The sequence below is a fragment of the Coffea arabica genome, chromosome 8e (assembly GCF_036785885.1).
Source record: "Coffea arabica cultivar ET-39 chromosome 8e, Coffea Arabica ET-39 HiFi, whole genome shotgun sequence".
Taxonomy (NCBI): Eukaryota; Viridiplantae; Streptophyta; class Magnoliopsida; order Gentianales; family Rubiaceae; genus Coffea; species Coffea arabica.
The window spans coordinates 1814842-1840831 of record NC_092324.1 but is presented as its reverse complement, the minus strand read 5'-3'; the positions used below and the strand labels follow the sequence as shown (position 1 = coordinate 1840831).

Sequence of the window (25990 nt, the reverse complement as noted above, 5' to 3'; positions counted from 1 at the left end):
TAGCATTAACGAAAATTCTAAGATATGGTTTGTTTAAGGATTAAAGGAGCCCCCAAATGTTATTTTTTTAATGGTAATTTATATCTGGAAAAAGTATAAATCAAGGAACTATAAATGTTACTATGTCCAATTCATTGAATTGTATATACTAATTAGTACTCCTTAATAATCAGTAGAAATTTCAAAAAGATATGGAGATGACATGACTAGGAAGAAGAAAAATAGATGGCATGAGCAAAATGCGACTGCAAGTTGTTCTAGCATTCCCATCTACAAATTTTGATGAATTTCAAAAACCATATGTACTTTAGGATATAAAAACGACCATTTTTTTTTTTTTGGTGTTCTTAAATTTGATATTCAGCAACAATTACAAAAAAGAACTTCAGGGTTCATAAAAGAATAGGATACTTATATCACATTCTCGCTTTATACCGTAAATTTCAATTTTGAATACTTTGCACTCTAAACTCTTAATTTTTGGCACTTTGCACCATAAATTCTCAAGTTTATCCCATTTAAATATGAGGCAAAGAGTGGTGAAAATTAATGACAATGTACCATTTTGTTCTAACTGCGATCATTTAACTTTTTTTTTTGGACTATTTTTAGCATACGATCATTGATTTATATGGTTTCAATTAGTAATAGTATTAGTAAAATTAACCAAAAAAAAGATGGTGCAAATTAATAATAATGTATTGTTTTATTTTTGCTATGATACCTCGATACCTTTTGACCACTTTTGGCACATTGTCCATGCTCCTAAGTTTGCTAAATTTGTTATTGACTAGACTTAAATGGAACAAACTTGAGAGTTTACGGTATAAAGTATCAAAATTGAGAATTTTTGGTGCAACGTGTTCAAAATTGAAGTTTAGATTGCAAAGTGAAAAAGTGATACAAGTTTGGGAGCGTAACGTGGAGTTTATCCTGAAAGAATATGCAGAGAAAAACGTACATCTTGAATAGAAAAAGCTTCTTCAGAATTTTCTCTTACATGGGAAGGAAAAGGCAGTTGTTATAGCATGCCAAAGATGTAGGCACAACAAAATCACAGCCAAAGATACTAAAACTTGACTCTAGACAAATAAACTCACAATAAAATACTCTACAATATTGTTAACTCAAGATTCATGAGCAATAAACTCACAACTCTCTGCCAAATCTTTGAGGCTTTGTCAAGATTTCTGATAAATCCTTTTTTAACTAGTAGGTTTTCAACTAAGCACTAGTTTATATAGGCTAACACAACAGGTTCTGGCTAAACTAGAAGAATAAAAAGGAAACCATCCAAACCAGTTCCTACACAAATTCTGTCTAGCAAAACATCGGAATTACTACTAAATCCTGTAACATGTCTCTAGTACGTTCATACAACTCTTTCACCTAAATTGCAGTAATTTTTTCCAGCAAAAAGATTGAGTCGTCTTGGGAATGCCACCAACTTGAACTTGGAAAGAAATTTCTCATGCAATCTCCCATCTTCCCACATCTTCTGCTGCTGTGTATACAATCCACAAACCAACAGTAGGTCAATTAAAGCAATAAGATCATTTGCTGTTAAAATTGGACAAAAGGCCTCCACTATCGTCCTTTATAATTGAAAAAGTTGCATATACGCATTTGTTAACTAATCAAAACCAGCTATGAAGCACATTATCTGTGTTTTAGCCTTTTAAGTTGGGTTCGTCTCTTAGCTCGATAAGCATAAAATTTTACATTGACACATGAACAAATTAACTTTTACTTAAACCCGACTTGAATTTGGTTGATAAAAACTGATTTGGGCTCAGACCAAATTACCAAATTAACCCGAAACAAAGTTTTTTTTTTCCCTTAAATTATAGAAAAAGGAAGATCAAACCAATCTTGAACATGTACAAAGGCTTGCTTAGATCCTAGCCTGGTCAAGTTATAAGTTTCTGATTGTGTAGCAGAGTGATCTTTCTGGACAATTTTCCAAAAGTCTAATGATGGGGGACAAGCACGAGCTTGAGCTTTGATTAAACATCAGAGGACATGAATACAAAGTGAAGAAAAAAATAGACAAATAGATTAAAAGTAGGAGCTAAATGAGCTCTCGATCATTTGTGCTTTTGTCCCTTAAAGTTCTTTTAGACTAATATTGGCCTAATTAAGGTGTAGCAGAAACTCAAGCTGGAATTTTTCAAGAGGAATATCTCTTCCAGAATACAAGTATATGCATATGACTGGATTATTACCTCTAGTTTCTTCGGTTGCTGAGGCTGACTTGTCCTGGGATTTTCTCCAATTTGAACTTGAAAATCAGTTTCCCATGGTTGCCTCTCTCCTTCCAAATCTTCTCCACAGTATACAATCCATCATAAAAGTAATGCCCAGATATTGCGCTTCTCCGAATTACTCTCACAGGATTCTTTTTCACAATACTATTCATCAGTGCAAGATTTCCTTTGCTGAGCTTCTGATCTTCTGCCGTCCCCTGAGTACCAGGTCCATACTGATTTCCTCCTTGCCCAGAATAAATTAAGGTACCCTGATTGCTCAAATGATTACTGTATCCCCCAGAAGCAACCACACTAATAGCAACCTTTCTTCTTCCATAATCCATCCAATCAATTCCTCCTTGTGGTGGACGATGGAGGCATAAAACATGAATTTCCATGCGATTGTGGAACCTGTCTCCAATCTCTATCCCCGGAACTGACCCTAGGATTGGCACATGCGGGTACCAAAATTTGTTCTTTATCATGTTTGATGCTGCAAATTCAGGCCTCCTCTCCTCCTTGAAGACATGCTCAACGTAGTGCCGAAAATGGTGTAAGATGTCCTTCACTTTCTCACGAGCCAGAGACTGACCGGAACTGCTAGTAGAGGACCTCAGGCCTTGTGGCTTAGAATTCTCTTGGATCACATCTTTTTTCAGTTCTTGGATTTCATTTTCATTATCAATTGTTGAGGGACGTGGTTCAATTCTTGTTCTTATATCACTGTTTTCATGATGCTCTGAAGAAGGTGGAATGTTTTTGGAACTACTTGCTTTTTGTTCATGACCAAGCTTAGGTACTAAGATTCCATCTTGAAGATCGAAAATCAAGTTCCTCAAGAACTTAGGAGACTTAATATGGTTAACCTGGATTTCTGGAAGTTCCTTATTGATCATCCCTTGATTAGTTTCCACTGGCCTCATGAAAATTCCGTGCGGGACTCGAACAATGGGGAAACTTTTCTCAACTTTCTTAGCCTTGGTGGGGCTGAAAGGGCCTTGATCACCATCAACATCCTTCACGTCTCGCTTTTTTCGCTTTCCTCCCAGTGGAAAAGGCTCCATTAATGAAGTCTTGCTCCAATGTTCCATGTTTAATGATTTTTCTAGCATTAAGAGGAAAAATTAATGGCCAAAAGCATGAGAGAAGAATGTGCTTTAGTAATTTCGAGAAGGTGCAGAAAGTATGGGAAAGGCTAAGTACAAGGGAAAAGAAGCAAGGAAATGAGCGGTTGGATCATTGATGACTACCAAATGGAAACTAAGCAAACGCTCATATAAAGCACTACTAATTGTGTGACTAAACACTTTTTTGGCTTGTCTCTCTCTTTTGTTAGTGTTTTTCTTTTTCCGCAAAAGGTTATGTCAGCCATAGTTATTGCTTTACTGCCACCCAAAGCGTGCGGGATTTTCACATGTACCGAGCAGGCGATTTTACCAGTCAAATGTTCTGGAATTTGTATCAACAGTCTAATCACAGTTTAGTAAAATTCAATGCAAGAATGCTCTTTAGTCATATTGGAATCCAGATGAATGAGTGAATGAATGAATGTGATCGCGAAATTCAAATGCCATCGTAGAGATGCAAATGAGTCGAGAATCCGTCAAACTATACGCGTTTCGAATTTGGCCTGAATACCTGACGGGCCTTCTATTCTTTCTCCCGAAACCGGATCCGACGGATCCGAATCCGGGTCGAGCCTACCATTGATACGGATTTGGAAGCATAAAATCAATCAATACATTTCTTTAGACATGCAGTATAAAATCAATGAGTTCTTTTGGATGAATTCCTAACTTTTTTTGTTTCCTCTAGCCTTTAAAACGAAGCATAGAATAACATCATCAGCTAGATCGGCTTTGTACAATCGAGGCTCTGAGCCTCTCGCTACTCAGCTACAGAGCTCTCTGCCTCTCTTCAAAGTAGAGTTGACCAAATATCGCGACGACAGAGTACTATATCTTCATCCTTCCAACTAGAAATCTGTCCACGTCTCTCACTTTGTTTTTCCATCGATTATCAAATACCTTCCATTTTTCTTGTAATTCCGGCCAGATTGGTAAACCAATATTATCTTCTCATCCACCAACAGCTAATTTAACTCCCTCTTCCACACAATTCTCCACCATCAATGACGAAAACATCATCAGGAGCAGCAGTGGCATTGAACCCAAGAATGAGGAATTATCCTTATCAAGGGATTGAAAGGAATAAGCATAATTTGGGGAAAAAAAACTTGTAGATTTTAGAAAATATCAAGTGTAGATGAAACAGCCACCATCTTTGACAAAGACAAAATACTAGAAAAATTTACCTGTTAGAGAGTGAGAGCTGGAACCAATGACTGTCGCCGGAAGGCCCGCTGCTGGAGCTGCAACTGTGAGAGAGTGTGGACTGAAGAGATGGCGGAGGCGGAGCTAAGAGATGGCTCGGACAGTCTGGTGGAAGCTCAGAAGTCAGAAATGGTGGAGACGGACCGAAGAGAAAGAGAGACGGTGGGCTGGAAGCTTAGATTTTGCCTTGCTCAGTTGCTCCTCTTTGAAGCTTGGAAAGGGGACGGCTGAAATTGTCAAATTGGGGACAGTTAAAGAGGAGAGAGTGAGAGAGATATCAGATGCGGCAGAGCCGCAGAGGGATACCAAAGGTATATTAGCCTATTAGGGTTTGGACCGTTTGGCGTGTTTGAAGTAAATTTGGAATATTATATTAATAAATATATATTTTTTAAATTATTAATTAACTTATATTCGGGTTTGGTTCGGATACGGGTCGGAATACCACATTTCGTATTCAATCCGTTTTTTATTTGAGAAAACGGATCCGAACCCGGGTCTGGGCCCCGAAATTATATCCCTACTCGTACTCGGAATAATTTGACGGATCCGGCTCGGGTCCGGGCCCAAACCCGAACCGTTGACAAGCCTAAGCTCGAGCTGCTCGAATAGATTGATGAGCTAGAATTCGAGTTTATTATGTGAGGTTCAAGAACTCACCAAGCTTAATTGAGCTCACTCAAGGTTCTAATTTTTTATTTTTATATTATTTGTATGAAATGTCAATTATATTTATTGATTCAAATTCTATTAGTTTATAATAATTGAGTTCGATTTTCTTCAAATAAATTCAATAGGGCTCACTTGAACTAAATCTACTCAAATTTGAGCTCGAGCTCATCTTTTAAAAGCTCCATGGACTCAAGTTCAAGTATTTTGAATCAAGTCGAGCTCTGAGTAGCACTATTCCATAGGTAAGCTCCCCTTTATTAGTTGACTTGAGTCAATTGTAGTGCTATTCCATAGATAAGCTTCCCTTAAATGAGTCTCAGTTTGGTCCTTGGAGGGATAAATGGAGTGAGCGCCACCACTAATAAAATGCCTTCACAAAGCAAGCAGTACGAAATGCCTCTCTCTATTAGTATTTACAAGAAGTATATAATTTTGGAAAACCTTTCTTTGGGATCGCTACGATTAAAACTCAATTAGGATCCATAGATAAGCAACGAACCCCCATGAACAATATATTATATTATGAAACTGTCTAAGTTTTTTTTTTTTTTTTTTTTTAAATCACTGTCGATTTTAGAAAAAAAAATGAAATTTTACAGTTTGTAATTTCTCACATTAACCATGACAAGAAAAATCTTGAATAATTATTTCTCACTTTAATCCCTGCTTTCCCACACATATCAATTAAAAAAAAAGGAAAGAAAACGTATTTATCCCCGGTGGACAAAGTCCAATTACATCCGTCCCGATTTGATTGAGCCACGGACCAATGCTACTTTTTCCCCAAATAGGAGAAAAAAAAAAACCTTAGCACCTGTCCATTTACAATCAATGATCAATTCACAACTAGTGAAAGTTTTCTCTCGCTTAAAAAATTTTTGAACGAGACTTTGTCCCTTTTTTTCTTGTTCTTTATTTTCTCTTGTTTTCTTGTCAGCTCTCATCTAGAATTCTCTGATTTTAGTTATATATGTTAGATCTACACTTGTCTTATGGATATGGAGCTATTCATGTTACTACTACAATTACTACTAGTCTAGTACCAATAGAACTGGCCTTTTTGTTGTGCATGGCTACTGCACATTTTGCCATCTCTAGCTATAATTGATGCGAAATATGCTTTGGCGACATGAGAGTCTATGGAGCATCGTTTGGAAGTTGGGGGAAGTGCGAGGAAAGGGGGAGAAAAAAGCCACGAAATCCCGTTTTCGCAAAGGATCCGTGTTGATATGAGGGCTGTGTTGGTAAGGACGGTTAATTTTCTTACAAAAGGTCGTGTGTTCGAATCCCTTATCGATATGAGAGTTGTGTTGGTGGGCGAATGTATGTATCTCTGTAAGCAGCTTATAGTCTCGAAGACCTACCCTGACTCGTAGTGGTGACCGGAGTCGAATTTATTCAAATTTTTGTTTACCAAAAAAAAAAAGGATTCGTGCGCAGATATATATCTATATAAACTACAGAAGGGGTTTTTGGTTAAAAGCCATCCTAAACCTTTAAACTCTCAACTACTTTTTTATAGATTTTCCATTTATCTTAATTCCTAAAATGAATGAGTTGATTCAAAATCTTGATTGTAGGCTATATTCTCATCATTTCAAAATTTAAATTATTTCCAAACTCTCAATTCCTTTTTTTTTTTTTTTTATAGATTTTCATTCATTTTGATTGCTAAAATGTAATGGATTGATTTCAAAATCTTGATTGTAGACTATATTCTCATCATTTCAAAATTTAAATTATTTCCAAACTCTCAATTCCATTTTTTTGTAGATTTTCTTTTTATTTTAATTCCAAAAATTTAATGAGTTAATTTCAGAATCTTGATTGTAGTGTATGGTCTCATCATTTCAAAACTTAAATTATTTTCAAATTCTCAATTCCTTTTTTGTAGATTGTCTATTTATTTTAATTCCTAAAATGTAATGAATTGATTTCTGATTTTTCTTAGCACTTTCTTGGAGGATTATACAATACAATGCACAAGTAAATAATTTACTTCCCAAACTGATAGCTTGTGAAAAATGAAAATAGGGGACCATATATAATTAGCTGCTAATTTACGAAAATGGTCATGCCTTGAGAAATTTGCAATTCGATACATACATCTATATTGGTACTGAATTGGGACGTAAAAACAAAGTTCTGGGAATCAATTTGCCTATCCGAAAAAGAGCAAATTGATAGCAAGACAATATGATTATATATATATGGCCGTGTCGTTTTCTTCGTAATTTGTCGTGTTGTGAGATCGTTAGAAAGAATCTTCCCGCATTGATCCATGTCAGCAGTTAGTAGTGCGGCTCTGCATGTAGTGGTTAAGCATTGTCACTCCTATCCGGTTACCATCTGAATTTGTCCCGTATTTCCAACCCTCATTCTCTCTCTCCTTTTCCTCTCTCCCTTCCCATGCCTGCTGCTTTAATTTTCTTGACAATTAAAATTGAACTGCAAAAGTTCCATATCTTGGGTTTCTCATTTTGTTGGCCAACGAAGAAACTAATCTTGGCAAATAAATGGAGCAGTGGAACAAGACTTCTACCATGGAGCCCTCATCACTAGGAAGAAGGCAGAACAAGAGAAAAATGGAGGAGGATGGTGATACAAGCACAGATCATTGCCATTGCCATTTTTCTAACACCAGATTTCACAAGGGTCGAAAGGTTTTCCCGGTAGTTCAAGTCCCACATGGAGTTTTCAGAAGCCCGGCGGATGCTGGCAAGGCTGATGGGTCTGAAATCCAGATTGATCATATTAACTCTCCAGAAGATATTGGAAGAACTACATCAATGGCGGAAGAAAATGTCTCTGGCAGTACTAGACACAAAGAAGATGGAGATCACCACCAAAGAATGCAAAATGAGTTCATCTTAAAGGATCATTCCCAGTTACCCGCTGCTAGTACTGCTTCTACTCGGGGGAAAAAGCTCCCAAAAAATGTTGACAGGGCCAGGCAGCGAGTGATGGAAATTGTAAGAGAATTCCGAGCTTTTTGTGACCAAATCACAAGGATGGATAAAGAGGATAATTACAAGAGGAAGAGGGTTGATTTCATGGCAGCAAAGATGATTAAAAAGAAATTCCATTACTACCCAGATAAGCCCTTCCTTGGACCAGTCCCTGGTGTGGAAATTGGAGATGAATTCCACTACAGAATGGAGCTGCACATTTTAGGCCTGCATCGTCCTTCTCAGGGAGGGATTGACTATGTGCAGGATGGAGGAAGAATTATTGCGACCAGTATCGTAGATTCTGGGCTTTATGATAACTACAAGGCAGATCAAGACACTCTAGTATACTGTGGTCAGGGAGGAAATAATGCAAATCCAAACGTGGGCCTGCAAATGCCTGAAGATCAGCAGCTGAAAAGGGGAAACTTGGCATTGCGGAATAGCATAAGGGCAAAGAACCCTGTTAGGGTTATCCGCGGTCGTAAGTTACTAAGGGCCTCCATCACCTACATCTATGATGGATTGTACACGGTGGAGAAGATGTGGGAAGACAAAGGTCAGCGTGGCAAAAGGGTTTTCAAGTTCAAGTTGGTGAAGATGCCCGGACAGGCCAGCCTTTTTACTTCAAGAAACTAAGGTAAGAAGTCTTTGATTAGATGATATTATTGTTTGCCCCCTCTTTTAGCAATTTAAGGCATGTAATCGAACTTCTAGTCTAACTTTACAGAAAGCAATATCAATCCCCTTGATCTTACTGATTGATGTCACTATAGATTGATTCATCGCCGCGCATATTTGTCAAACTAGATTTTTCCAGTACAAGTAATTTTAATCTCAAAAAAATGGCTTAATTCCTTTGTTTTGTTGCAAATAATTCTTGACTTTCTAATTCTCTTTGCACGTTCTATGGTGTACATACTTTTTATTTTGGCAAGTGCTAAGATGTAAATACTTGCTTTTATTGTATTTCCACGCCTCCTTATTTGAGGAAAGTTCGTGTTTAATCTCTGCTATCGAGCTATGCGCTTCTCCTTCCAGGATTAACGTTTGATTTACAGATAGAATCATCGTTTTTAGCAGTTATTAGAATCGACTGAATGCTGTTAAAGTCTTGAAAAAGATCAGTTATCTACAGGGAAATCACCGTTTGATTGCCAGTTGAAAGCCTTTTCCCTCATTGTACAGGGCTAAAGATGTGCAAAGATGAAGGAGCGCCTGGAAACACCTATTGCTAGTTCAAGTTGGCAAAAATCCCCGGACCACTCACAGTCTTATCTGATGGGACATCTTAGGACTTCGAGTTCTGAATTTGGATTTGCAGAGTTAATGTTCTAGTACTATGTTGGATTTAGTCTAGTAGTAGTAGTAGAGGAGTATATAGTGGCTTTTCAATACATGCAACTTTGTCCATGCATGATCACTAGACTTCATGTTTCGTGTTCTCAGTTATCAGCATACAACATGAATGGCTGCTATTTACCCAAGGGAACAAAAATTTTAGGTATTCAAGGAAATAGAAACAAAAAATAAGCGGCTTTTTCATAAGAAACAACCATATAGCAGTTACAAATTAACTCATTTTGGTAAGTTTCATGGGACATGAACGGTTGCAGGTTACGTGCATTTTGCACATAGTGTAACTTTTTTTGCACATGGTGCAATTTACTTTCAATAACGTGTAACTTTAGAACAAAATTTTGTGAATCTCACACGTTAAAATCGAGATACAAGATGAAATCTAAATCATATAATTTTTTTTGGCCAAATCTTAACAGTGAACTGCCAAGAACGGTTGCAGCAGTTCCTGCTCCTCTTCCCATATTCTCCACCTCTAGGAAAGCTCCTAAATTTTGACGTACATAATTCATAGGTTGATTGAGTTGCTCTGATTGAAATTTTATTTTTCTCATTGCCTTATAATCTTGCAAAATGAAAATATTCACAAGAATAAAATTGAGACCCTGATAATCCAACTTTTTCATCAAGTCTATGGGTGCTCCAATTTTAACTTGAAAAATGTAAATATCCACATATTGTACTCAAGTTAAAATGATGGAACTCGTGGTCGAGCTCATGGAGTTTTCATAAGTCGAGTTTAAGCTCAAATGCGACTTCAATTTGTCTTGCTCAAGTTCAAACTCAATCAAGCCTAATCGATTCCAATTGAGCTCATCTATAAATTAATATTTTATATAATTTTAAACCAGAAATATAGTCGACATTTCAAACTAATAAATATGAAAAATTACACACACATATGTTTGTCAAGTCTGTTAGGCTAGATCGAACTAGATCCATTCATATTCTCGAGTAGCTCAAACTTGACTTGAGCTCAGTCTTAATTTAAGCTTGGTCTCGATTTCAATTGATACCGAGCCCAAGCCGAGTACTTAATCAACTTGCATCCGTAATCAAGTCCCAATCTACCAGCTAAGAAAAACCTCGTGTACGTAGCACAATAAGAATAACTACCTGTAGTGCAATTTGAGATTGAGGGTGGGTGGGCTAGAGGTCTAATGGACTACTGGATACGGCTCAATTTTTGGTGACAAAATCGATGTGGGTCAACCGTCAACCAATGGGCCAGGTTGGATCAAAAGCCCACCATTGCATGGTATTATGTGGTAATTAAGCTACTCTTATATATGATATCGTTTTGGTTCTGAGATACACTGGCAGTGTATATAAAAATTACTCAAATGAAAATACTCATAATAATAAAATTGAGATCTTGGTGCTCCTTCTTCATCATCAAGCCTGGGGGTATTCCAACTTTAACTCGAGCTCTACTTGAGTTAAAATAATTGAACTCAAGTTTAGGCTTGTTAAACTTTTAAAAATCGATTTCAAGTTCAACTTTAATTTATCTTACTCGAGTTCGAGATCGATCAAGTCTAATCGAATCTAATCTAATCGAGCCTAATTGAGATCGCCAAATATATATTAATATTTTATTTAATTTTGAACAAGAAGTGTAGTTGACATTTTAAACCAATAAATATAAAAAATTAAATACCCTTATATACATAATCTCATAGAGCTTACAAGGTTAGAAATTTAATATTTGAACTGGATTCATCCATACTATTGAGTAGTTCAAATTCGACTCAAGTTCGGTGTCGAGTAGCTTAATCAACTTGCACCCCTAATTCCCTCAAAAAAAAAAAAAAAAATTTGCACCCCGCGTCAAGTCCCAATCTGCTAGCTAAGAAGAACCTCGTGTATGTCGCAGAATAAGAACAACAACCTGAGATGTGATTCGAGACTTGAGGATCGTCGGCCTAGAGGCCTATCTAATGGAGTACTGAATATGGACCAATTTCGGGACACAGTTGATCTGGGCCAATAAAAGGGCCAGGTTGCTAGAATCCGAAAAATCCTCTCAAGATTCATCTAACAACGTTTTCTCCAATCAATCTCATCAAGAATTAAAACCCTCAATGGAGCTATGATTAATCAGCTACCTGAAGGTGTATTATCTGAGATCCTCGTCAGGTTGCCCGTCAAATCATTACTTCAATTCAGTTGCGTTTGTAAGAAATGGTGTGCTCTGATCAAGAGCCCTTATTTTGCAGATATGCATCTCAACCATGCCAAAGACTACAATGATCACCGTGTCGTTCTCATCAAGCGGTTCATCAAGGATGGAAAGAAAACCGTCTTGTCGTTCCATTCTCATCATAATGGAGGAGAAGAAGATGAAACTCTCCATGTTGTGGCCCCTAATTTAGAGCTACCTTGGTGGGATCGTTACTGGGTCGGCCTGATCGGAGCCTGCAATGGCATCGTTTGCATCTCGGATTTCTACGACATTTATCTATGCAATCCTGCCAGGCATGAACTCCTCAAACTCCCTGTTCGCCCTTTTGTTTATCCCGATGGTTGTTCAAAAGGCTCTGTGTTTACAACAAACGGTCTGGCTTTCGGGTTCGATCCATCTTCTGGAGATTATAAGGTTCTTAGGATAATCAGTTTCTCTGCGGGCTCTTTTTGCCTCCCTTCAGTGACAGCTGAAATATACAATCTCAGCACAAATTCCTGGAGAAATCTCGATGCTGACTTACCAAAAATCGAACACCCACACCCATGTTTCCCCGCACTAATTCATGGATCCTATCATTGGTGTGCTGCCAGCACGAAATCACGGCTCAGCGTGTCTAGGATGATCCTTTCTTTCAACATATGCACCGAGGCATTTGGGGAGATGGAATTTCCTTGCTATACAGCAGACGACACAAGGCCCAGCCTTGTTGTCTTAGATGATTCCCTTGCCTTTATCTCGTTCAAAAACCCTTACCCGCAACGGCTCCCATCAATCTATGAGCAGTTCATTGATATCTGGGTGATGGTGGAATATGGCATCAAAGAGTCCTGGATGAAGAAATTTTCCTTAGGACCTCTCGTAGGAATGAATGGGCCATTGATTCACGAGCCATTATGTTCTTGGACTAATGATAAGCTTCTGCTACAAAGCGAGGATGGGTACTTGATTTCTTGCTCTCTCAAGAATCACAGCCAGGAAACCAGGAAATTTGACATCTGCGGGCAGAGAGATACGCTGAAGGTCATAATATATCAAGAAAGTTTGGTTTCTCTTAGCAAAAGACATGAAGGTTTATCTTGGTGGAAGATTTAATCATGGAAGTGATAGTAGGACGAGATCAAGTTGGTCCTAGTTGATAGATCGATATCTTAGTATTCCTCTTCCTTCTAGGAATAATGTCTTAGTTTCTAAAACATGATGTCGGCCTCAGTGAGCGTGTCAATGTCCTAGTTTAATTCTCAAGCGTATCATCTATTGTACTAGTAAAAAAAACTGCTACTTTTTTCGTGGATGCTTCGGCTCATTTTACTGCAACTTTGGTTTCTTCTTTTACTTCGTTGTTCTATTCATTAGATCACTATGAAGCGGTTGCCTGTATATATACCATTCCAGTTTTACACCTTACACTGTGACTCTCAAGGCTATACCTTTACATTACATTCCTTTATACCTTAGACTGTGACTCAAGAGCTGTATATATTACATTACACTAATGACTAATGTACGTGTAACTGGAATCATCCCACCTCCTCCCCTGCCATAATCCACCTCCGTGCTTGAGTCCCACCTTTGCTCCCATAGCTACAAGGATCCTGCAAATCCACCCATGCATATACATCCCCACCACATACATCATCTGGATTCTGGAAGCTTCTCCTGGTCCATTAAACAAGCCGCACCTCTTCCCCTCTAATCCCCACCCACACCATCCACCGGCTAACTCAATAGTATTCACAACCGACCCATTCAAAAAACTAGCATTATCCGCCATCAAATCAAAAGTTCCAGCAAATTCTGATCCAAAGTGAAGTTCCCAGAGACATTTATCACAAGTTTGTAACCCGAAAACAAGCAGTTAACCGTAATATTCAGACGAATATTAAAATTCCCCTCCCCTTGCATATACACATTATCACTGATATTCAAATTAGAAGCTATTCTGCAAATAGTATCTAATGAACCAACTCCTCCAAGATCAGCTTCGCAAATCATCGATGGTGGATGAGGCGACAGTGGCGGTGGCGCCGGAGGTGAGTAGTCCTGGTGAAACAAGAATAATCGAAGTCGCCGGAGTCGTCATCTAAGTCAAAATCGGCGTCAACCCCACTGACTTGGACTAAAGTACCATAACTGCAGCTTGGAATCAGAAGCAAACCTATTGTTAGTATCACTACTAAGAGTTAAGTGAAGAATGTACACATATGTCTAAACGTGAAGATGCTGCCATTGATTGATGGGAATGGGAATATTCATTAGAAATGATGGTTGGTAGAGGAAGAAATGGGAAATTTCAAGAAACAACTTATCTTATAATAGGCGCAGCCAGAGAACCTTTTTCCTAGATTGTCAAAGATCCATGAAGTTTTCAGCCTTGAAGGTACACCACAATCACAGTTTGGGGATGACATGGATTCTCCATATTTGCTCTGTCATTTTGTAGATGAAAGTTGGATTCCTAAAGTGAAGAAGAAGACCTACTTCGGAGAAGAAATCGGTCCTTCACATTTGCAGTCAACCCACTACTTGATTTACGATTTTACCCTTAAAAATTGGAACACACAGTGGATCCCTAACTCATTCCGATTAAAAATGGCCTGAAAATCATTCCGATTAACTCATTCCGAGCTGCCCAAGCTCGGGGTAATTTCCTGGGAATCGGTGGGGCTCACTCTCCTCGGGATTGGTGGGATTAGTCGGGTGGTCCCGGATACCCCCATCTTAAAAAAAAAAAAAAGGCCTGAAAATGCGTTGAGGACCAAAATCGATCACTTTTAATATGTTACGAACTAAAATCGATCATTTTTATTTCGAGGGACTGAATTTTATCATACGCAATATGTGAGGGACGACTTGTCTAATTTTTCCAAATATTTAACTATTAAAATGTTAACCTATGGAGGAACAGAAAGGTATTTACAAGCTAGCTAGGAGGATGAATCCTAGAATGAGCAGTTACTGTTTCAAAACAAATGAAGACGAGATTTATGGGTACCTTCTGTAAAAGCCTGGGCAGTAATAATTTCGATAAGCAGTTGGAATTTCCATAGCTTCCTCGTAGAGGCAAGAGATATTATTCTTTCTACTTGGGAGATAAACTTCATTTGGGCCCTCAAATGCCGTGGCACTAGGTATATTTAAGTTTCTTTCTACTTAGGTAAAAGTTGTGACAATTGTAAAGGAATTTCATCGAAAAAAGGAGACAATTGTAAAGTAATTTCATGGATATAAGGGAGAAATGAGGGGGGAAAAGACAAAATTTGAAAATTTTTCTTTTTGTTAAAAGAGATTACTAATTTTTTTGGCCGAATCTTGTAATCATTAATGTAATTTTATTGCTTATTTATGTTATCTAATTTATTAAATGTGAATTTTTTGAATGATTAAATGTGTGTATTAATTATTTTTATTCTTGTATTAATACGATTTATATACATGCATAAGTGGTATTTATAAAATAAAAGTTTCATCTCTCTTTTTAAAGTACTTTTTTAATGTTACTTTTTCTAATTGGACTAACTTTGTTATCAAAATATTAACTTTAGGGGAGGTTTGTGTAATTTTACAAATTTTAGGGGAGGTTAGTGAAATTGTCAGAAACATCAGGGGAGGTTTCTGAATTTATCCCATTTTTCATACATCTCAAGGCGCATATCCTCCCTCTTTGAGTACCAAACTAATCATATATTTTTAAACCAAGAATTATTTTATTTGTTTCAGTACATTGTAAACTTCAAATACATTCTAAGCGCTTTGAGTAATTGCTTTCAATCCTCTACTATTGCGACTGAAATTGATTTTTGATTCATATAGGCCTTCTACCAGTTTCTTTGTGTACCCAGTCACTAGCCACATAAACACTATGGCATGCATTTGAATCAAGTTCACCATCCTACTCCAATAATATTTCCTCCCTTGTCCCAGCATAATTAACGACGAAGAAATTCTTCAAGAAAATCTTAAATAGGAAAAAGAAAGAAAAAGAGGAATGCCATCGTGCGAGAAAACAAAATCAATAACAAAAAAAAAAAGCTCTCTTTGCAGAGAGAAAATGCAGTTGTGAGTGCCTAATACACATGTAGTTTCTTCCATGATCTAAATCATCGCAATGCTATTAAATAAATTAAGCTTATCACCAAATGTCTCTTCTATTACGACATCCCTAAAACGTCCGGGTCGAAATATGGCTTTCGAATCGGTGATTCGATCCGAGCTTGATTAGCAAGAGGTCAACGATTACGTGAATTTATATATATTCTAGAAAGGGTTACTGAACAATTTCAATAGCAGTAACACAGATTAAAATGCTTTAAATTATTATAAGACTGTACAATAATCATCCTATCATAAAGTAATTACCTTAAATTTGTTTTAGCAAGGATGCTTGACTTGTCCTGGCATTTTCACTAACTTGAACTTGAAAATCTTCTTCCCTTGTAAACCTTTGTCTTCCCACATTTTCTCAACCGTGTACAATCCATCATAGAAGTAAGTCATAGAGGCCCTTAATACCTTAGTTCCCCTTATCACTCTCACAGGATTCTTTGTCCTTATGCTATTGAACAATGCCAAATTTCCCCCTTCCAGCTTCTGATCTTCAGCGATTTCTAGCCCCACATTTGCACTTGTATTATACCCTCCTTGACCACAATATATCAACGTATCTTTATTAGGCTTGTAGTTTTCATAACTCCCAGAATCCACAATACTGGTGGCTACAGTTCTTCCTCCATCATTCATATATTCAATCCCTCCCCGCCAAGGATGATGAAGGCCTACAACGTTAAGCTCCATCCTGCAGCGGAATTGATCTCCAATTTCCACACCAGGAACTGGTCCTAAGAAGGGCCTGTCCTGATAGTGACGAAATTTCTCTTTGGTCATCCTTGCAGCTAAGGAATATACCCGATTTTTGTTATCATACTTCTTGTCGCTGTTCATCCGCGATAGATGGTCACAATAAGCTCGAAATTCTTCTAAAATCTCCATCACTTTTTGCCTGGCCTTGACAACATTTTTTTGGTACTTCTTTCCATGATCAGGAGCAGTTTTCGTAGTAGAGGTGCCGGGCGCCATGGATGACCTGGAAAAATCATTTGTGATGAAGCTTTTATGGATGCTTTGGTGGTCATCTCCAGTTTCTTCATGACTATTAAAAATTCTTCCAGAAACGTTTGCTTCTGCCCTTGATATACTTCGAGCTTTTTCAGCCGGTACTTTCTGATTTACTCCATTTTCAAGAGTAGAAATCAGGTTTCTTATGAACCTTGGAGACTTCACGTGATCAACCCGGATTTCTGAAGCTTCACGGTTGCTGGTAATACTTGGAATATCAACTGGTCTTCTGAAAACTCCATGTGGGACTCGCACCACCGGGAAAATCTTTTGACCCTCGTGAACTTTGATATTAGGAAAATGGCATTCATCAGCGGTAGTTACACCAATTTCCTCCATTTTTCGCTTATTCTTCCATCCTCCTAGAGGTAAGGGCTCCACTGAAGAAGTCTTGCTCCAATGCTCCATGCATGCATATGCAAGAATAATTTCTCTGTATTTTGATGGCCAAGAAGGTGAGAAAATTAAAAACAAGGATTTTCGAGTTGAATGCAGGAGGCATATGGGAAGATGATTTCAGAATAGGAATTATGTTATAGGCATTTTACAAGTCGATTAGCTATTCTTGTTCTGGAGTAGTTAGTTTTCGGGAACAGAAATTTATTGCAGTGTGGAGTCTCATAAAAATGGTAATTAGATAGAAGACAGGTCAGTAGGAATTTCTAAGGATCGATCCATCGCTTTGAAAGCAACTTAGTGGTTAGCACTTGACTAGTAAGGTTTTCTTTTAGCTGAGAATGTAGGTGTGATTGAATCCATTGTAGTTAAAAGAAAAATAAATTATTGTAAACAACTTTTACTGCCTTTTTACCGGAAAAAAAAAACTGAGGTTTTCATTACTGGTCAAAAGTTAGACAAATAAGGTTTCACAGATTTGGAGGGACATAGTACAGTTTTTTTTTAATTTTTATTTTTTTAACGGGGAAAGGATGAGATTTAAGAAACAGGAATGAGAAAAGCGGAACAGAAGTCAGGACTTCTAGGACCTCTAAATCCTAGAGGGGGACATAATAAAGTGATGAGACGATTTTTATATATAATTTCTTTTCTCATTTGGTTTGAAAAAAAAGGAAAGAACGAAAGCCATCTAATAAATCATTTTGCTACTAAAGAATAAGCTTGGATTACAAAAAAGAAAAAAAGAAAAAAAAAGAAAAAGCTTCTTCTCTACATCTCGTGAAATTTGTTGCAATTACAAAGCTTCTTCTCTACATTCTGAATTATAATAGATAAGCCTGTCCTAGATGTTGATTTCACCAACACAATTTTGCATAATTGTGAGTGAATTACCCGTTTTCTTTTAGAAGCTGGTCAAAGCAAAAATTGGAGTTACTTTTAGATGCTTAAGACAAGGTCTTCAAAATTTATACTAGTTTGAAGAAGACCCATAGAAGTGATCCCTCCATGAACATTCTAGCTAATGCCAAAAGGTAGTTCCTTAATTAAAGATAATCTTTTTATTAGATTAGACTCGTTAATTAGTTAATTAATCAAGCCACACACTGAAAATATTGCTAGTAGCTATCAATCACTCAAAGACAGCATTAAATGTGCTCAAATTTTAACTTGAAAGACAATAAACCTTGTATCAAGAATTGGCATCTGTAATTGTTAGGGGATTGTTATCATTATCCCTAGACAGAGGATTTCCAAGAAGAACACCTTAGCAATGGTTGAGACTTTTCTCTTGTTCAATTCAAAATGACTGGGATATAGATTATCCTTTCTTTATTCCATTTGAATTTTTTTCAAAGAAAAAGAAAAAAAAAATGGGCCTTTTCTACTGCATGTTTGTAAAAATAATCAATATACCATTTGTTCTGCAAAGTCACATGCATGACTCCACGAATGCTGTCTTATTTCATACACAACTTTGCTCTCCTTTATAGACAACTTGATTCCAACTAACTTTTGTTTTCCTCTCCCAGTTTTGGTATCAATGAAGATGATGGCACAGTGGAGATTAATTTGTAGTATTAACTATTATCCAATTGGGACCTGATGAGGGTCCCCTATTTAACAAAGGCAAGCCAAATTGTACAAGGTGTGACCACTTCCAAATTGCCCTAGTTTCATCAGCTATCCACATATGGGGAATCCGGGGATGTTGTTACGTATCTCTCTTTTTTTTGTTGACAAGGGAACCCGCAGCCGCTATCCCAGAGTACGCACGGGATAAATCCCATCCTGGGTAAATCCCACTCGATGCAATAGCCTGTCAATCACATAGAGGGGTAAGATACACTAGGCAAGCCATATGCAATGAAAGAATATCCCAGGAGATGTTCGAACCCGAATTGGCAAAAACATGACACCAACTCAAATATCCCAAGAGAGGTTCAAACCCGGATTGGCAAGAAGGTATGGCACCAACTCCCCCAATCACACGAAGGGGGTAAGACACACTAGGCAAACCCTGTGTGACAGGCAAATATCCAGGAGAGGTTTGAACCCAAGTTGGCAAAAAGGCATGATACCAGCTCTACCATCTTGGCTAACTCAAGCGATTGTGCTGCAAAATCTCTTGTTCTTTATTTTGTGTTCTTTTTTAAAGGAGGAACTAGATTGGCTCCACCATAGAATTTTTCTTTTTCTTTCCAAATAATAAGATGTGAGAAATAGGAAATGACAGAAATCACACATGATAAGAACATTAGAACTCTAATTGCCACAATAAAAGTGAAACCATCACATCATTTGTGTGTATAAACCAATGTTTTAAAACTCGGACCGTTAATTGAATCGGTAAGGTGTTCAGGTCAAGGTTCAACCGGTCGGATCGGTTCAACTCTGGTTCAATGAATTTTTTTAAAAATAATTTATATAAATATATATATGCACAAAATAAGACATGCAATGGACTAATTTAAAAATTTATATGATGAAAAGTTTAATATTTTCAAAAATAAATTTTTAAAATTAGAAGTTGAAACAAATAAATTTCATCTCTATCTCAATTATATCTACCAAAAAAATAATCTTAAATCCAGCCAAAAAAATCACAATATTTTGAAATTATACAAAATTCACGTATATGGATATTAGACATTGTGAGTTTAAATTTTAATTCATGTTTTGGGATTTAGATATTGCAACTTAAAAAAAAAGAAGTTTGGAGTTTGGAAGAAGTCAAGAGAATCGAAAATAGAGATGCAAACTTGATAAGAAGCAAAAAATGAGATGAAAGTGAGTGATTGTGGCATTTAATAATTAGTCTTTATGGTTAAATAAAAACAAATTTTTTTTATTTTTTTCAATTTAATAGACAAAAACAAAATTAAAAGATGGAAGAAAACATCAATAAATTAAAACTAAAGAGTTTTGATTAAAAAGGGGTGACAAAAGAAAAGAGGAGAGAGAGAGAGAGTTGAATATTACAAAGAAAGAGTCATAAAAGAATGAGATTTTATAGGAAAAAAGGAGAAAAAAAAGATGGAGATTTGTTTTATATAAATGTGGTATAAAAAGAGACTAATTGGATGTGATGGTGCAATGGTTACTATGCTAGCCTGCTGTAGCAAAGGTCTCGAGGGGGAAATTGAAAAACCGGAATCACCGATTCGATCGAGTTTACTGATTTTGACAGGTTTGACCAGTTATTTGCCAATTTCAATTGTAGTATAGAATCGGATTGATGTCATGGCCGGTTCGCTTCAACCGGTTGAACCGACAGGTCTGGTCCAATTTTCAAAACATTGGTATAAACCACCACCTCCCGAGAAAAAAGGAAAAAAAATGCCTATCCTAAGGCTCTATTTGTTTGGATGTAAAATATTTTCATGATGAAAATATTTTCACCTAAAATTATTTTCAATGAAAAGATTTGCATTTTCATAATTTTTGAGTGTTTGGTTGCAATTTTGCAACTTTGTTCATATCGTCAAAATGGTTATTACTAATTACCACCACCACCACTGTTCTTTGCCGACTACTACATTGCCACCTCAACCTGACAAATCCTTAACCCATGAAAATTCATCTTCTCACAACTTGAGATAGAGTAGCAGATTCGTAGTCGACTTGAGAGAATTCCTTGATTGGGAGGTGAGGGAAATGTAATTTCATTGAACCCCAGAATATGATCCATAAACTCCAAATCCAATTTTCACATAAAGATCAAGGCAATTTGACACAAAAAAATTGGAGTTCCAAAAGAAAAGGAGAAAAAAAATGAATCCAAATGAAGAAGGAAAAAGATCTTAAGGTTATCTGGAAAGCGAAAATTGTATCCAAAACTACACCGAAAAAGTGGCCGGAAACGGAGTCAAGTTCACTAGCAAATTCCCTGGTGAGCCTTTCGAGTCTCTCATCAATCATCACCTTTGGAAGTTAGGTTGTTTTTTTTTTATTTTTTTTAAGGTGTGTCCCGCAGGGAGTGGACCCCGCAGCACCACCCTCAGCAACTTGCTGGCAGCAAGGTTCGAACTAGGGACCTGAAGCTCCATTTTCAGTAACCTCAACCACCAGACCAAGCCCCTGAGGGCTGTTGAGAGTTTCAATTTCGTCAACGACGTGTTCTTCCAGAAAACAACTTCAGTCGCTCGTATAGGGAAGTTATATTGCACTGACTTCAGGAAAATATTTTACGATGGAAAGTATTTGCACCAGCTTTAAAGCAACCAAACACCAGAAATTGTTAAAAATGATTTCTAGAAAATATTTTCAAATTTTGATGTGACTGAAACGGCATCAATGTGGTTTATTACCCGTTTCATTTGAGAAGCAGGTCATCCAAAGAAGTGTTTAAATAGGAGATTATTTGAAAAAATATTATAGTACATTTTTGTAACGTGATGTACATAAGATAAAAATAAAAGGTAGTTAAAAATTGTGTTTATAATGTAAGGTGAATAATTTTTTATTTTTTATTTTGTTGCAAATCATGCTAACCAAACAGCTTGTAGCACTGCTTTTGAAAGAGCATCCATAGAAATGATTTACTCCATGAAAATTCTAGCTTATGCCAACAGGCAGTTCCTTAAGGTTGAATTTTCTTGAGAATAGTTAAATTAGTTGAACAAGACGCATGATAAAGATATTACCAGTAGCTGTTAGTAACACAAAGATAAAACAAAATGTGCTCAAATTTTAACTTAGAAAGATATCCAACCCTAATTGCTTAACTGCTTAAACCTTGTATAAAACATTCCCGCCTCTATTAATTAGGGTTTAGTTGTTTTCCCAGAGCACAACAATTTCCAGAAAGAACAGGTGAGCAAACTTTGTTTTTCAGTTGAACGAAATGACTAAGATTTATATAATATCTTCCTTTATTCCATTCTTTTTCATTAAAAAAAAAAAAGATGAGAGATTACTGAGAGTTTTTGTAAAAATTAATCGATATACTATTGTTCTGCAAAGGTGTCTAGTTTGGCTTATCATGTGTGGTCATGGTCAACATGCAAGACTCCATGAAAGATGTCTTATTTCATACACAAATTTGCTCTCCTTTGCAGTCGACTTGACTCCAAGGAACTTTTGTTTTTATCTCCCAGTTTTCGTACCAATGAAGATGATGGCAAGGAGGAGATTAGTTTGTAGTATTAATTATCCGGCATTGGTGACTGATGATGCATGGTCCCTTATTTAATAAAGACAAGAATGATGCAGATTTAGTTTGATATTAATAAAATTTTCCACTCTTTCTATATAAAGACAAGAATGATGCATCTCCAAATTGTACAAGAGGTAATTCTTGTACCTATTGTCACAATGTTTGTCGAGATGCTAAATCAGCATTGATGGAGATTTACACTTAAAATATTTCCCATTAATCTTCTGTGCAAAATTGCAACATCCAATTGAAATGCCTTTTTTGATGTTCCTAAAGAAGGATTTAGTTGCTGCCTTTGTATTCAGCTAAGCACGATTAGGCATTAGAAATTGAGAAAGTCTGTGAAGTGTCTAACACTTGACTTCAGCATAAGGAATCCATGGCTTTGCACTCTGCAGTTTAGACGCGCTCCAATTTACGAATATGATCTCTGACACATAGGGATAGGGATGCAAACCAATCGAGTTCAAATCATTCACGATCTTGTTCTATGAATTTATTAAAATTCAAGTTCAAGCTCACATTCACTGAATTCAAATAATTGAAATAATTTGATGAGTTTAGATCTTATATATAAGGACGCGGCCATTCGCCCCGCGGGGGGCAAATGGGGCAGGGGAAATTTTTTTCCCCCGTTTAAAAATAGGGCAGGGGCGGGGGGCGGGAGGTGGGGGCAGGGAAGTGTACCCCCGCCCATTCCCCGCCTCGCCATCGGCTTAAAAAATATATAAAAATAAATAAATATATATATGTGTATATAATTATATATATAATATTTAATTTAATTAGTTACAAACTTATGATAATGATATTATTAGTTATATGTATTATATAATGTATATTAGTATATGTTATACTAATAATTATATATGACTACTAATAGAAATTATTAATTAGTTATACTAAATTTACTAATACATTTATACTAAATCCCTAATTACACTTAATACAATAACATTTTTTTCTAAAAAAAAAAAACACAAGCACAATAATGAATTAGTGATTGTATTTGTGTCAAAAGTAAAAATTTGACTACTTTAGTTGTATTTATTTCATGATGCTGGATTGTATTCAAATAACTTTTGTTTGATTATTTTTATAAGTTTCAATTATAAAATTATAATGAATAATAATTTGGTGATATGTTGATATTTTAGTACTTGATTATTTGCTAAAATTTAATTATAATAAAATCATATAACAAATTTTTATTAGTCCTATGGAGGCACCCGCGGGGGAAGCTTAATTTAAATATAACCCTGCCCCGTTGCCATCCTTACTTCAATATGAGGCTCAAGCCTCAAACTCGCCTTGACATTTGTTGAGCTTGATTAAGCTAAATTTTAGCCAGATCTAATCGAGTTCAAGTAAACTAAAATTAAATCAAGGTTGAGGTCAAGTTTAGGTATTTTAACTCTAGTACAGCTCAACTAGTGACTCGAGTCGTTAGCATCTCTACTCACAAGTTATAAGAAAAATCGCACACGATGCGAAATAAAAGTGAACCCATCATCACATCATTTGTGTGCATATACCACCACCTACTACACCAGCTCTACCTCTTAATTAACGCATCCTTAAGATTGAACAGGAATTTAATTATAATGCATGTAGATGTAAATCATCAATCCCTTAAATCAGCATTAATCTTGCTTCGAAGTTTTTCGCAACGACATTAGCAACATGGATGCAAACCAATTCTATACAAATTTGATAATTTCACTCTAATGGATTGCAAGAGGGAGAGAAGAACATACCTTAGTTGTGCAAATTCTCCTGGGAATGTAGAGATCAAGTAATGATTGAACTTGAGAATGCAAAAGGGAAGACTTCAAATCTAATCTGCAAAAAGATTATCCAGCTTGAGTTCAAAATTAAGTTATGTTAATAACTAAGGGAAAAAGATAACCATAAACTTGTATCATTTTGACAAACCTGATTATGCAAGACTGAGACGCAAGAAACTGAAGCTAAGAGAGCCACAAAAGGAGAAAACTGATGTGATTCTGAAATTCAGGGAGACTTCCCAAAAGCTGGGTTAAATAGGAAGACGCAATGGACTTTGATAAGAGATGAAGGGCAGAAGAATTTGGGAATGCGTTGTGCATGAACAACAAATTAGAAATTAGAATGAGTGAGCTAATTTCTTAGAACAAAGATGCCCACCAGTTTTATGTTTTCAACAGACTAGGAAAACATGGATAGAGAATCGCGAAAGTGCAAGATCTTTTTCCTTTTCGAGGTTCAAAGTTGTTAGTTGTTGAATTTCGGACCCTACTCAATTTCAAGGGTTAAAAGCAAAAAAACCCTATGTGGTATATCTAATATACAGAAAAGTCCCTCGTGGTTTTAAAACATACAAAACGATACCTCATGTTTTGAACTAAATAATAAACTAACAGAATTCGTTAAATTTAATGGAATCTGGTAAACTTAACGAAAAATTTAACGTAATCCGATAAATTTAACGGTAAACTTAACGGAATTCGATAAGTTTAACGGTCGAAAACGTCATTTTAGTTAAGTTTAACGAATTCTATTAGTTTACAATTTAGTTCAAAACATGAGATGTCGTTTTGTATATTTTGAAACCACGGGGGATTTTTGTGTTTTAGGTATACCACAGAGGGCTTGTTTGTTTTTAACCCTAATTTCAAAGGAAAATCAATTATTGGGTGACTTGAATTTTTAAACTTTTATTATAAACAAACTCTACAAAAAAAATAATCTACTCATGGTACTGAAAACGTGCCACTAAAAACAAGTGTCAGGAATAATTTTTATAGCAGTTTTGTGGCACTAAATCAAAGTGCCATGCATTATAAGTCATGGCACCATGAAAAGTGCCATAAAAAAGTTCATGCCCTTTAGTGGCACATTAATATGTGCCATGATTACATGTTAGAAATTTACTTTAGTTGAAGAAACTTTGGGTAAGCATTGCAACATTTAGTGCAAGTTGGGAGTAAATTAGTAATTTATCTCTAAATTAGACCAAATTGTACCCGATCTACACCAATAATAACAAACCAACAGTAATGATTATGAATAAATATTATATATACTGATAGTGTATATAATATCATCGTTAGATTCATGATATATATATATATATATATATATATATATATATATATATATATATATATATATATATATATATATACACACACACAAAAGTTGAATTTTAAATTCAAATTTTACATATTTATCATTCATCCAATACTGATAGTTGGTACACTATCAATGTATTGATAGATACCTAAAATAATTTGTTGTCGTTCATCTATCCTGAATCTAATTTGTTTTCACTCACATCTAATTTTTTCCACCGAATTTCAACTTTTAAATACCTAAAGTGATTTACACCAAGGACAAATTTGTGCGAAATTGTGAGAGACACAAACATGTGGTTTTCATAGGGGACAGAAACATGGTTTTCATAATCTATAATTATACAAAAAGATAAACAAATATACTTTCCCATTTTCAGTAGTTTCTTACAGGCTATCATCCGGTCAAGTCCTGCGACCTCAAGCAATTTGAGTCAGTTCAATAAATAACTTAATAAATTG

General features: G+C 36.2%; 4 protein-coding genes across 8 annotated transcripts; 2 read left to right on the top strand and 2 right to left on the bottom strand.

Moving 5' to 3' along the window:
- Window positions 1-1067: 1067 nt before the first annotated feature.
- LOC113702876 (histone-lysine N-methyltransferase, H3 lysine-9 specific SUVH6) lies at window positions 1068-4914 on the bottom strand. 3 transcript variants are annotated; one of them, XM_027224032.2, is made up of 3 exons: window positions 4564-4914; window positions 2226-3354; window positions 1068-1504 (listed from the first exon to the last, which is right to left on the bottom strand). In XM_027224032.2, exon 2 carries the CDS (start codon window positions 3338-3340, stop codon window positions 2228-2230), a length of 1113 nt encoding a protein of 370 aa, XP_027079833.1. In that variant the 5' UTR covers window positions 3341-3354; window positions 4564-4914; the 3' UTR covers window positions 1068-1504; window positions 2226-2227. The 3 variants fall into 3 exon arrangements, 2 of the variants coding, with proteins under 2 accessions (XP_027079833.1, XP_027079834.1); XM_027224033.2 differs by having other exon boundaries at window positions 1068-1501; XR_003451289.2 differs by lacking the exons at window positions 1068-1504; window positions 2226-3354 and adding an exon at window positions 3966-4438.
- A 2691-nt stretch (window positions 4915-7605) lies between these two features.
- On the top strand, window positions 7606-9700 carry LOC113702886 (histone-lysine N-methyltransferase, H3 lysine-9 specific SUVH5). The gene is made up of 2 exons (XM_027224042.2): window positions 7606-8842; window positions 9391-9700. Exon 1 carries the CDS (start codon window positions 7771-7773, stop codon window positions 8839-8841), a length of 1071 nt encoding a protein of 356 aa, XP_027079843.1. The 5' UTR covers window positions 7606-7770; the 3' UTR covers window position 8842; window positions 9391-9700.
- A 1590-nt stretch (window positions 9701-11290) lies between these two features.
- Window positions 11291-13040, top strand: LOC113703352 (F-box/kelch-repeat protein At3g06240). Of its 2 annotated transcripts, XM_072062220.1 has the most exons (2): window positions 11291-11700; window positions 11781-13040. In XM_072062220.1, exon 2 carries the CDS (start codon window positions 11783-11785, stop codon window positions 12839-12841), a length of 1059 nt encoding a protein of 352 aa, XP_071918321.1. In that variant the 5' UTR covers window positions 11291-11700; window positions 11781-11782; the 3' UTR covers window positions 12842-13040. The 2 variants fall into 2 exon arrangements, with proteins under 2 accessions (XP_071918321.1, XP_071918320.1); XM_072062219.1 differs by having other exon boundaries at window positions 11292-13040.
- A 2962-nt stretch (window positions 13041-16002) lies between these two features.
- LOC140012591 (histone-lysine N-methyltransferase, H3 lysine-9 specific SUVH5-like) lies at window positions 16003-25479 on the bottom strand. 2 transcript variants are annotated; one of them, XM_072060842.1, is made up of 3 exons: window positions 24351-25479; window positions 24173-24257; window positions 16003-17294 (listed from the first exon to the last, which is right to left on the bottom strand). In XM_072060842.1, exon 3 carries the CDS (start codon window positions 17267-17269, stop codon window positions 16118-16120), a length of 1152 nt encoding a protein of 383 aa, XP_071916943.1. In that variant the 5' UTR covers window positions 17270-17294; window positions 24173-24257; window positions 24351-25479; the 3' UTR covers window positions 16003-16117. The 2 variants fall into 2 exon arrangements, 1 of the variants encoding a protein (XP_071916943.1); XR_011819769.1 differs by lacking the exon at window positions 16003-17294 and adding an exon at window positions 18845-19076.
- Between the last annotated feature and the right edge of the window lie 511 nt (window positions 25480-25990).

Excerpts from the sequence above, each read along its gene's own strand:
- LOC113703352 (XM_072062219.1), top strand. The coding sequence starts at position 11,654 with ATGATTAATCAGCTACCTGAAGGTGTATTATCTGAGATCCTCGTCAGG.
- LOC113702876 (XM_027224032.2), bottom strand. The coding sequence starts at position 3,340 with ATGGAACATTGGAGCAAGACTTCATTAATGGAGCCTTTTCCACTGGGA.
- LOC140012591 (XM_072060842.1), bottom strand. The coding sequence starts at position 17,269 with ATGGAGCATTGGAGCAAGACTTCTTCAGTGGAGCCCTTACCTCTAGGA.
- LOC113702886 (XM_027224042.2), top strand. The coding sequence starts at position 7,771 with ATGGAGCAGTGGAACAAGACTTCTACCATGGAGCCCTCATCACTAGGA.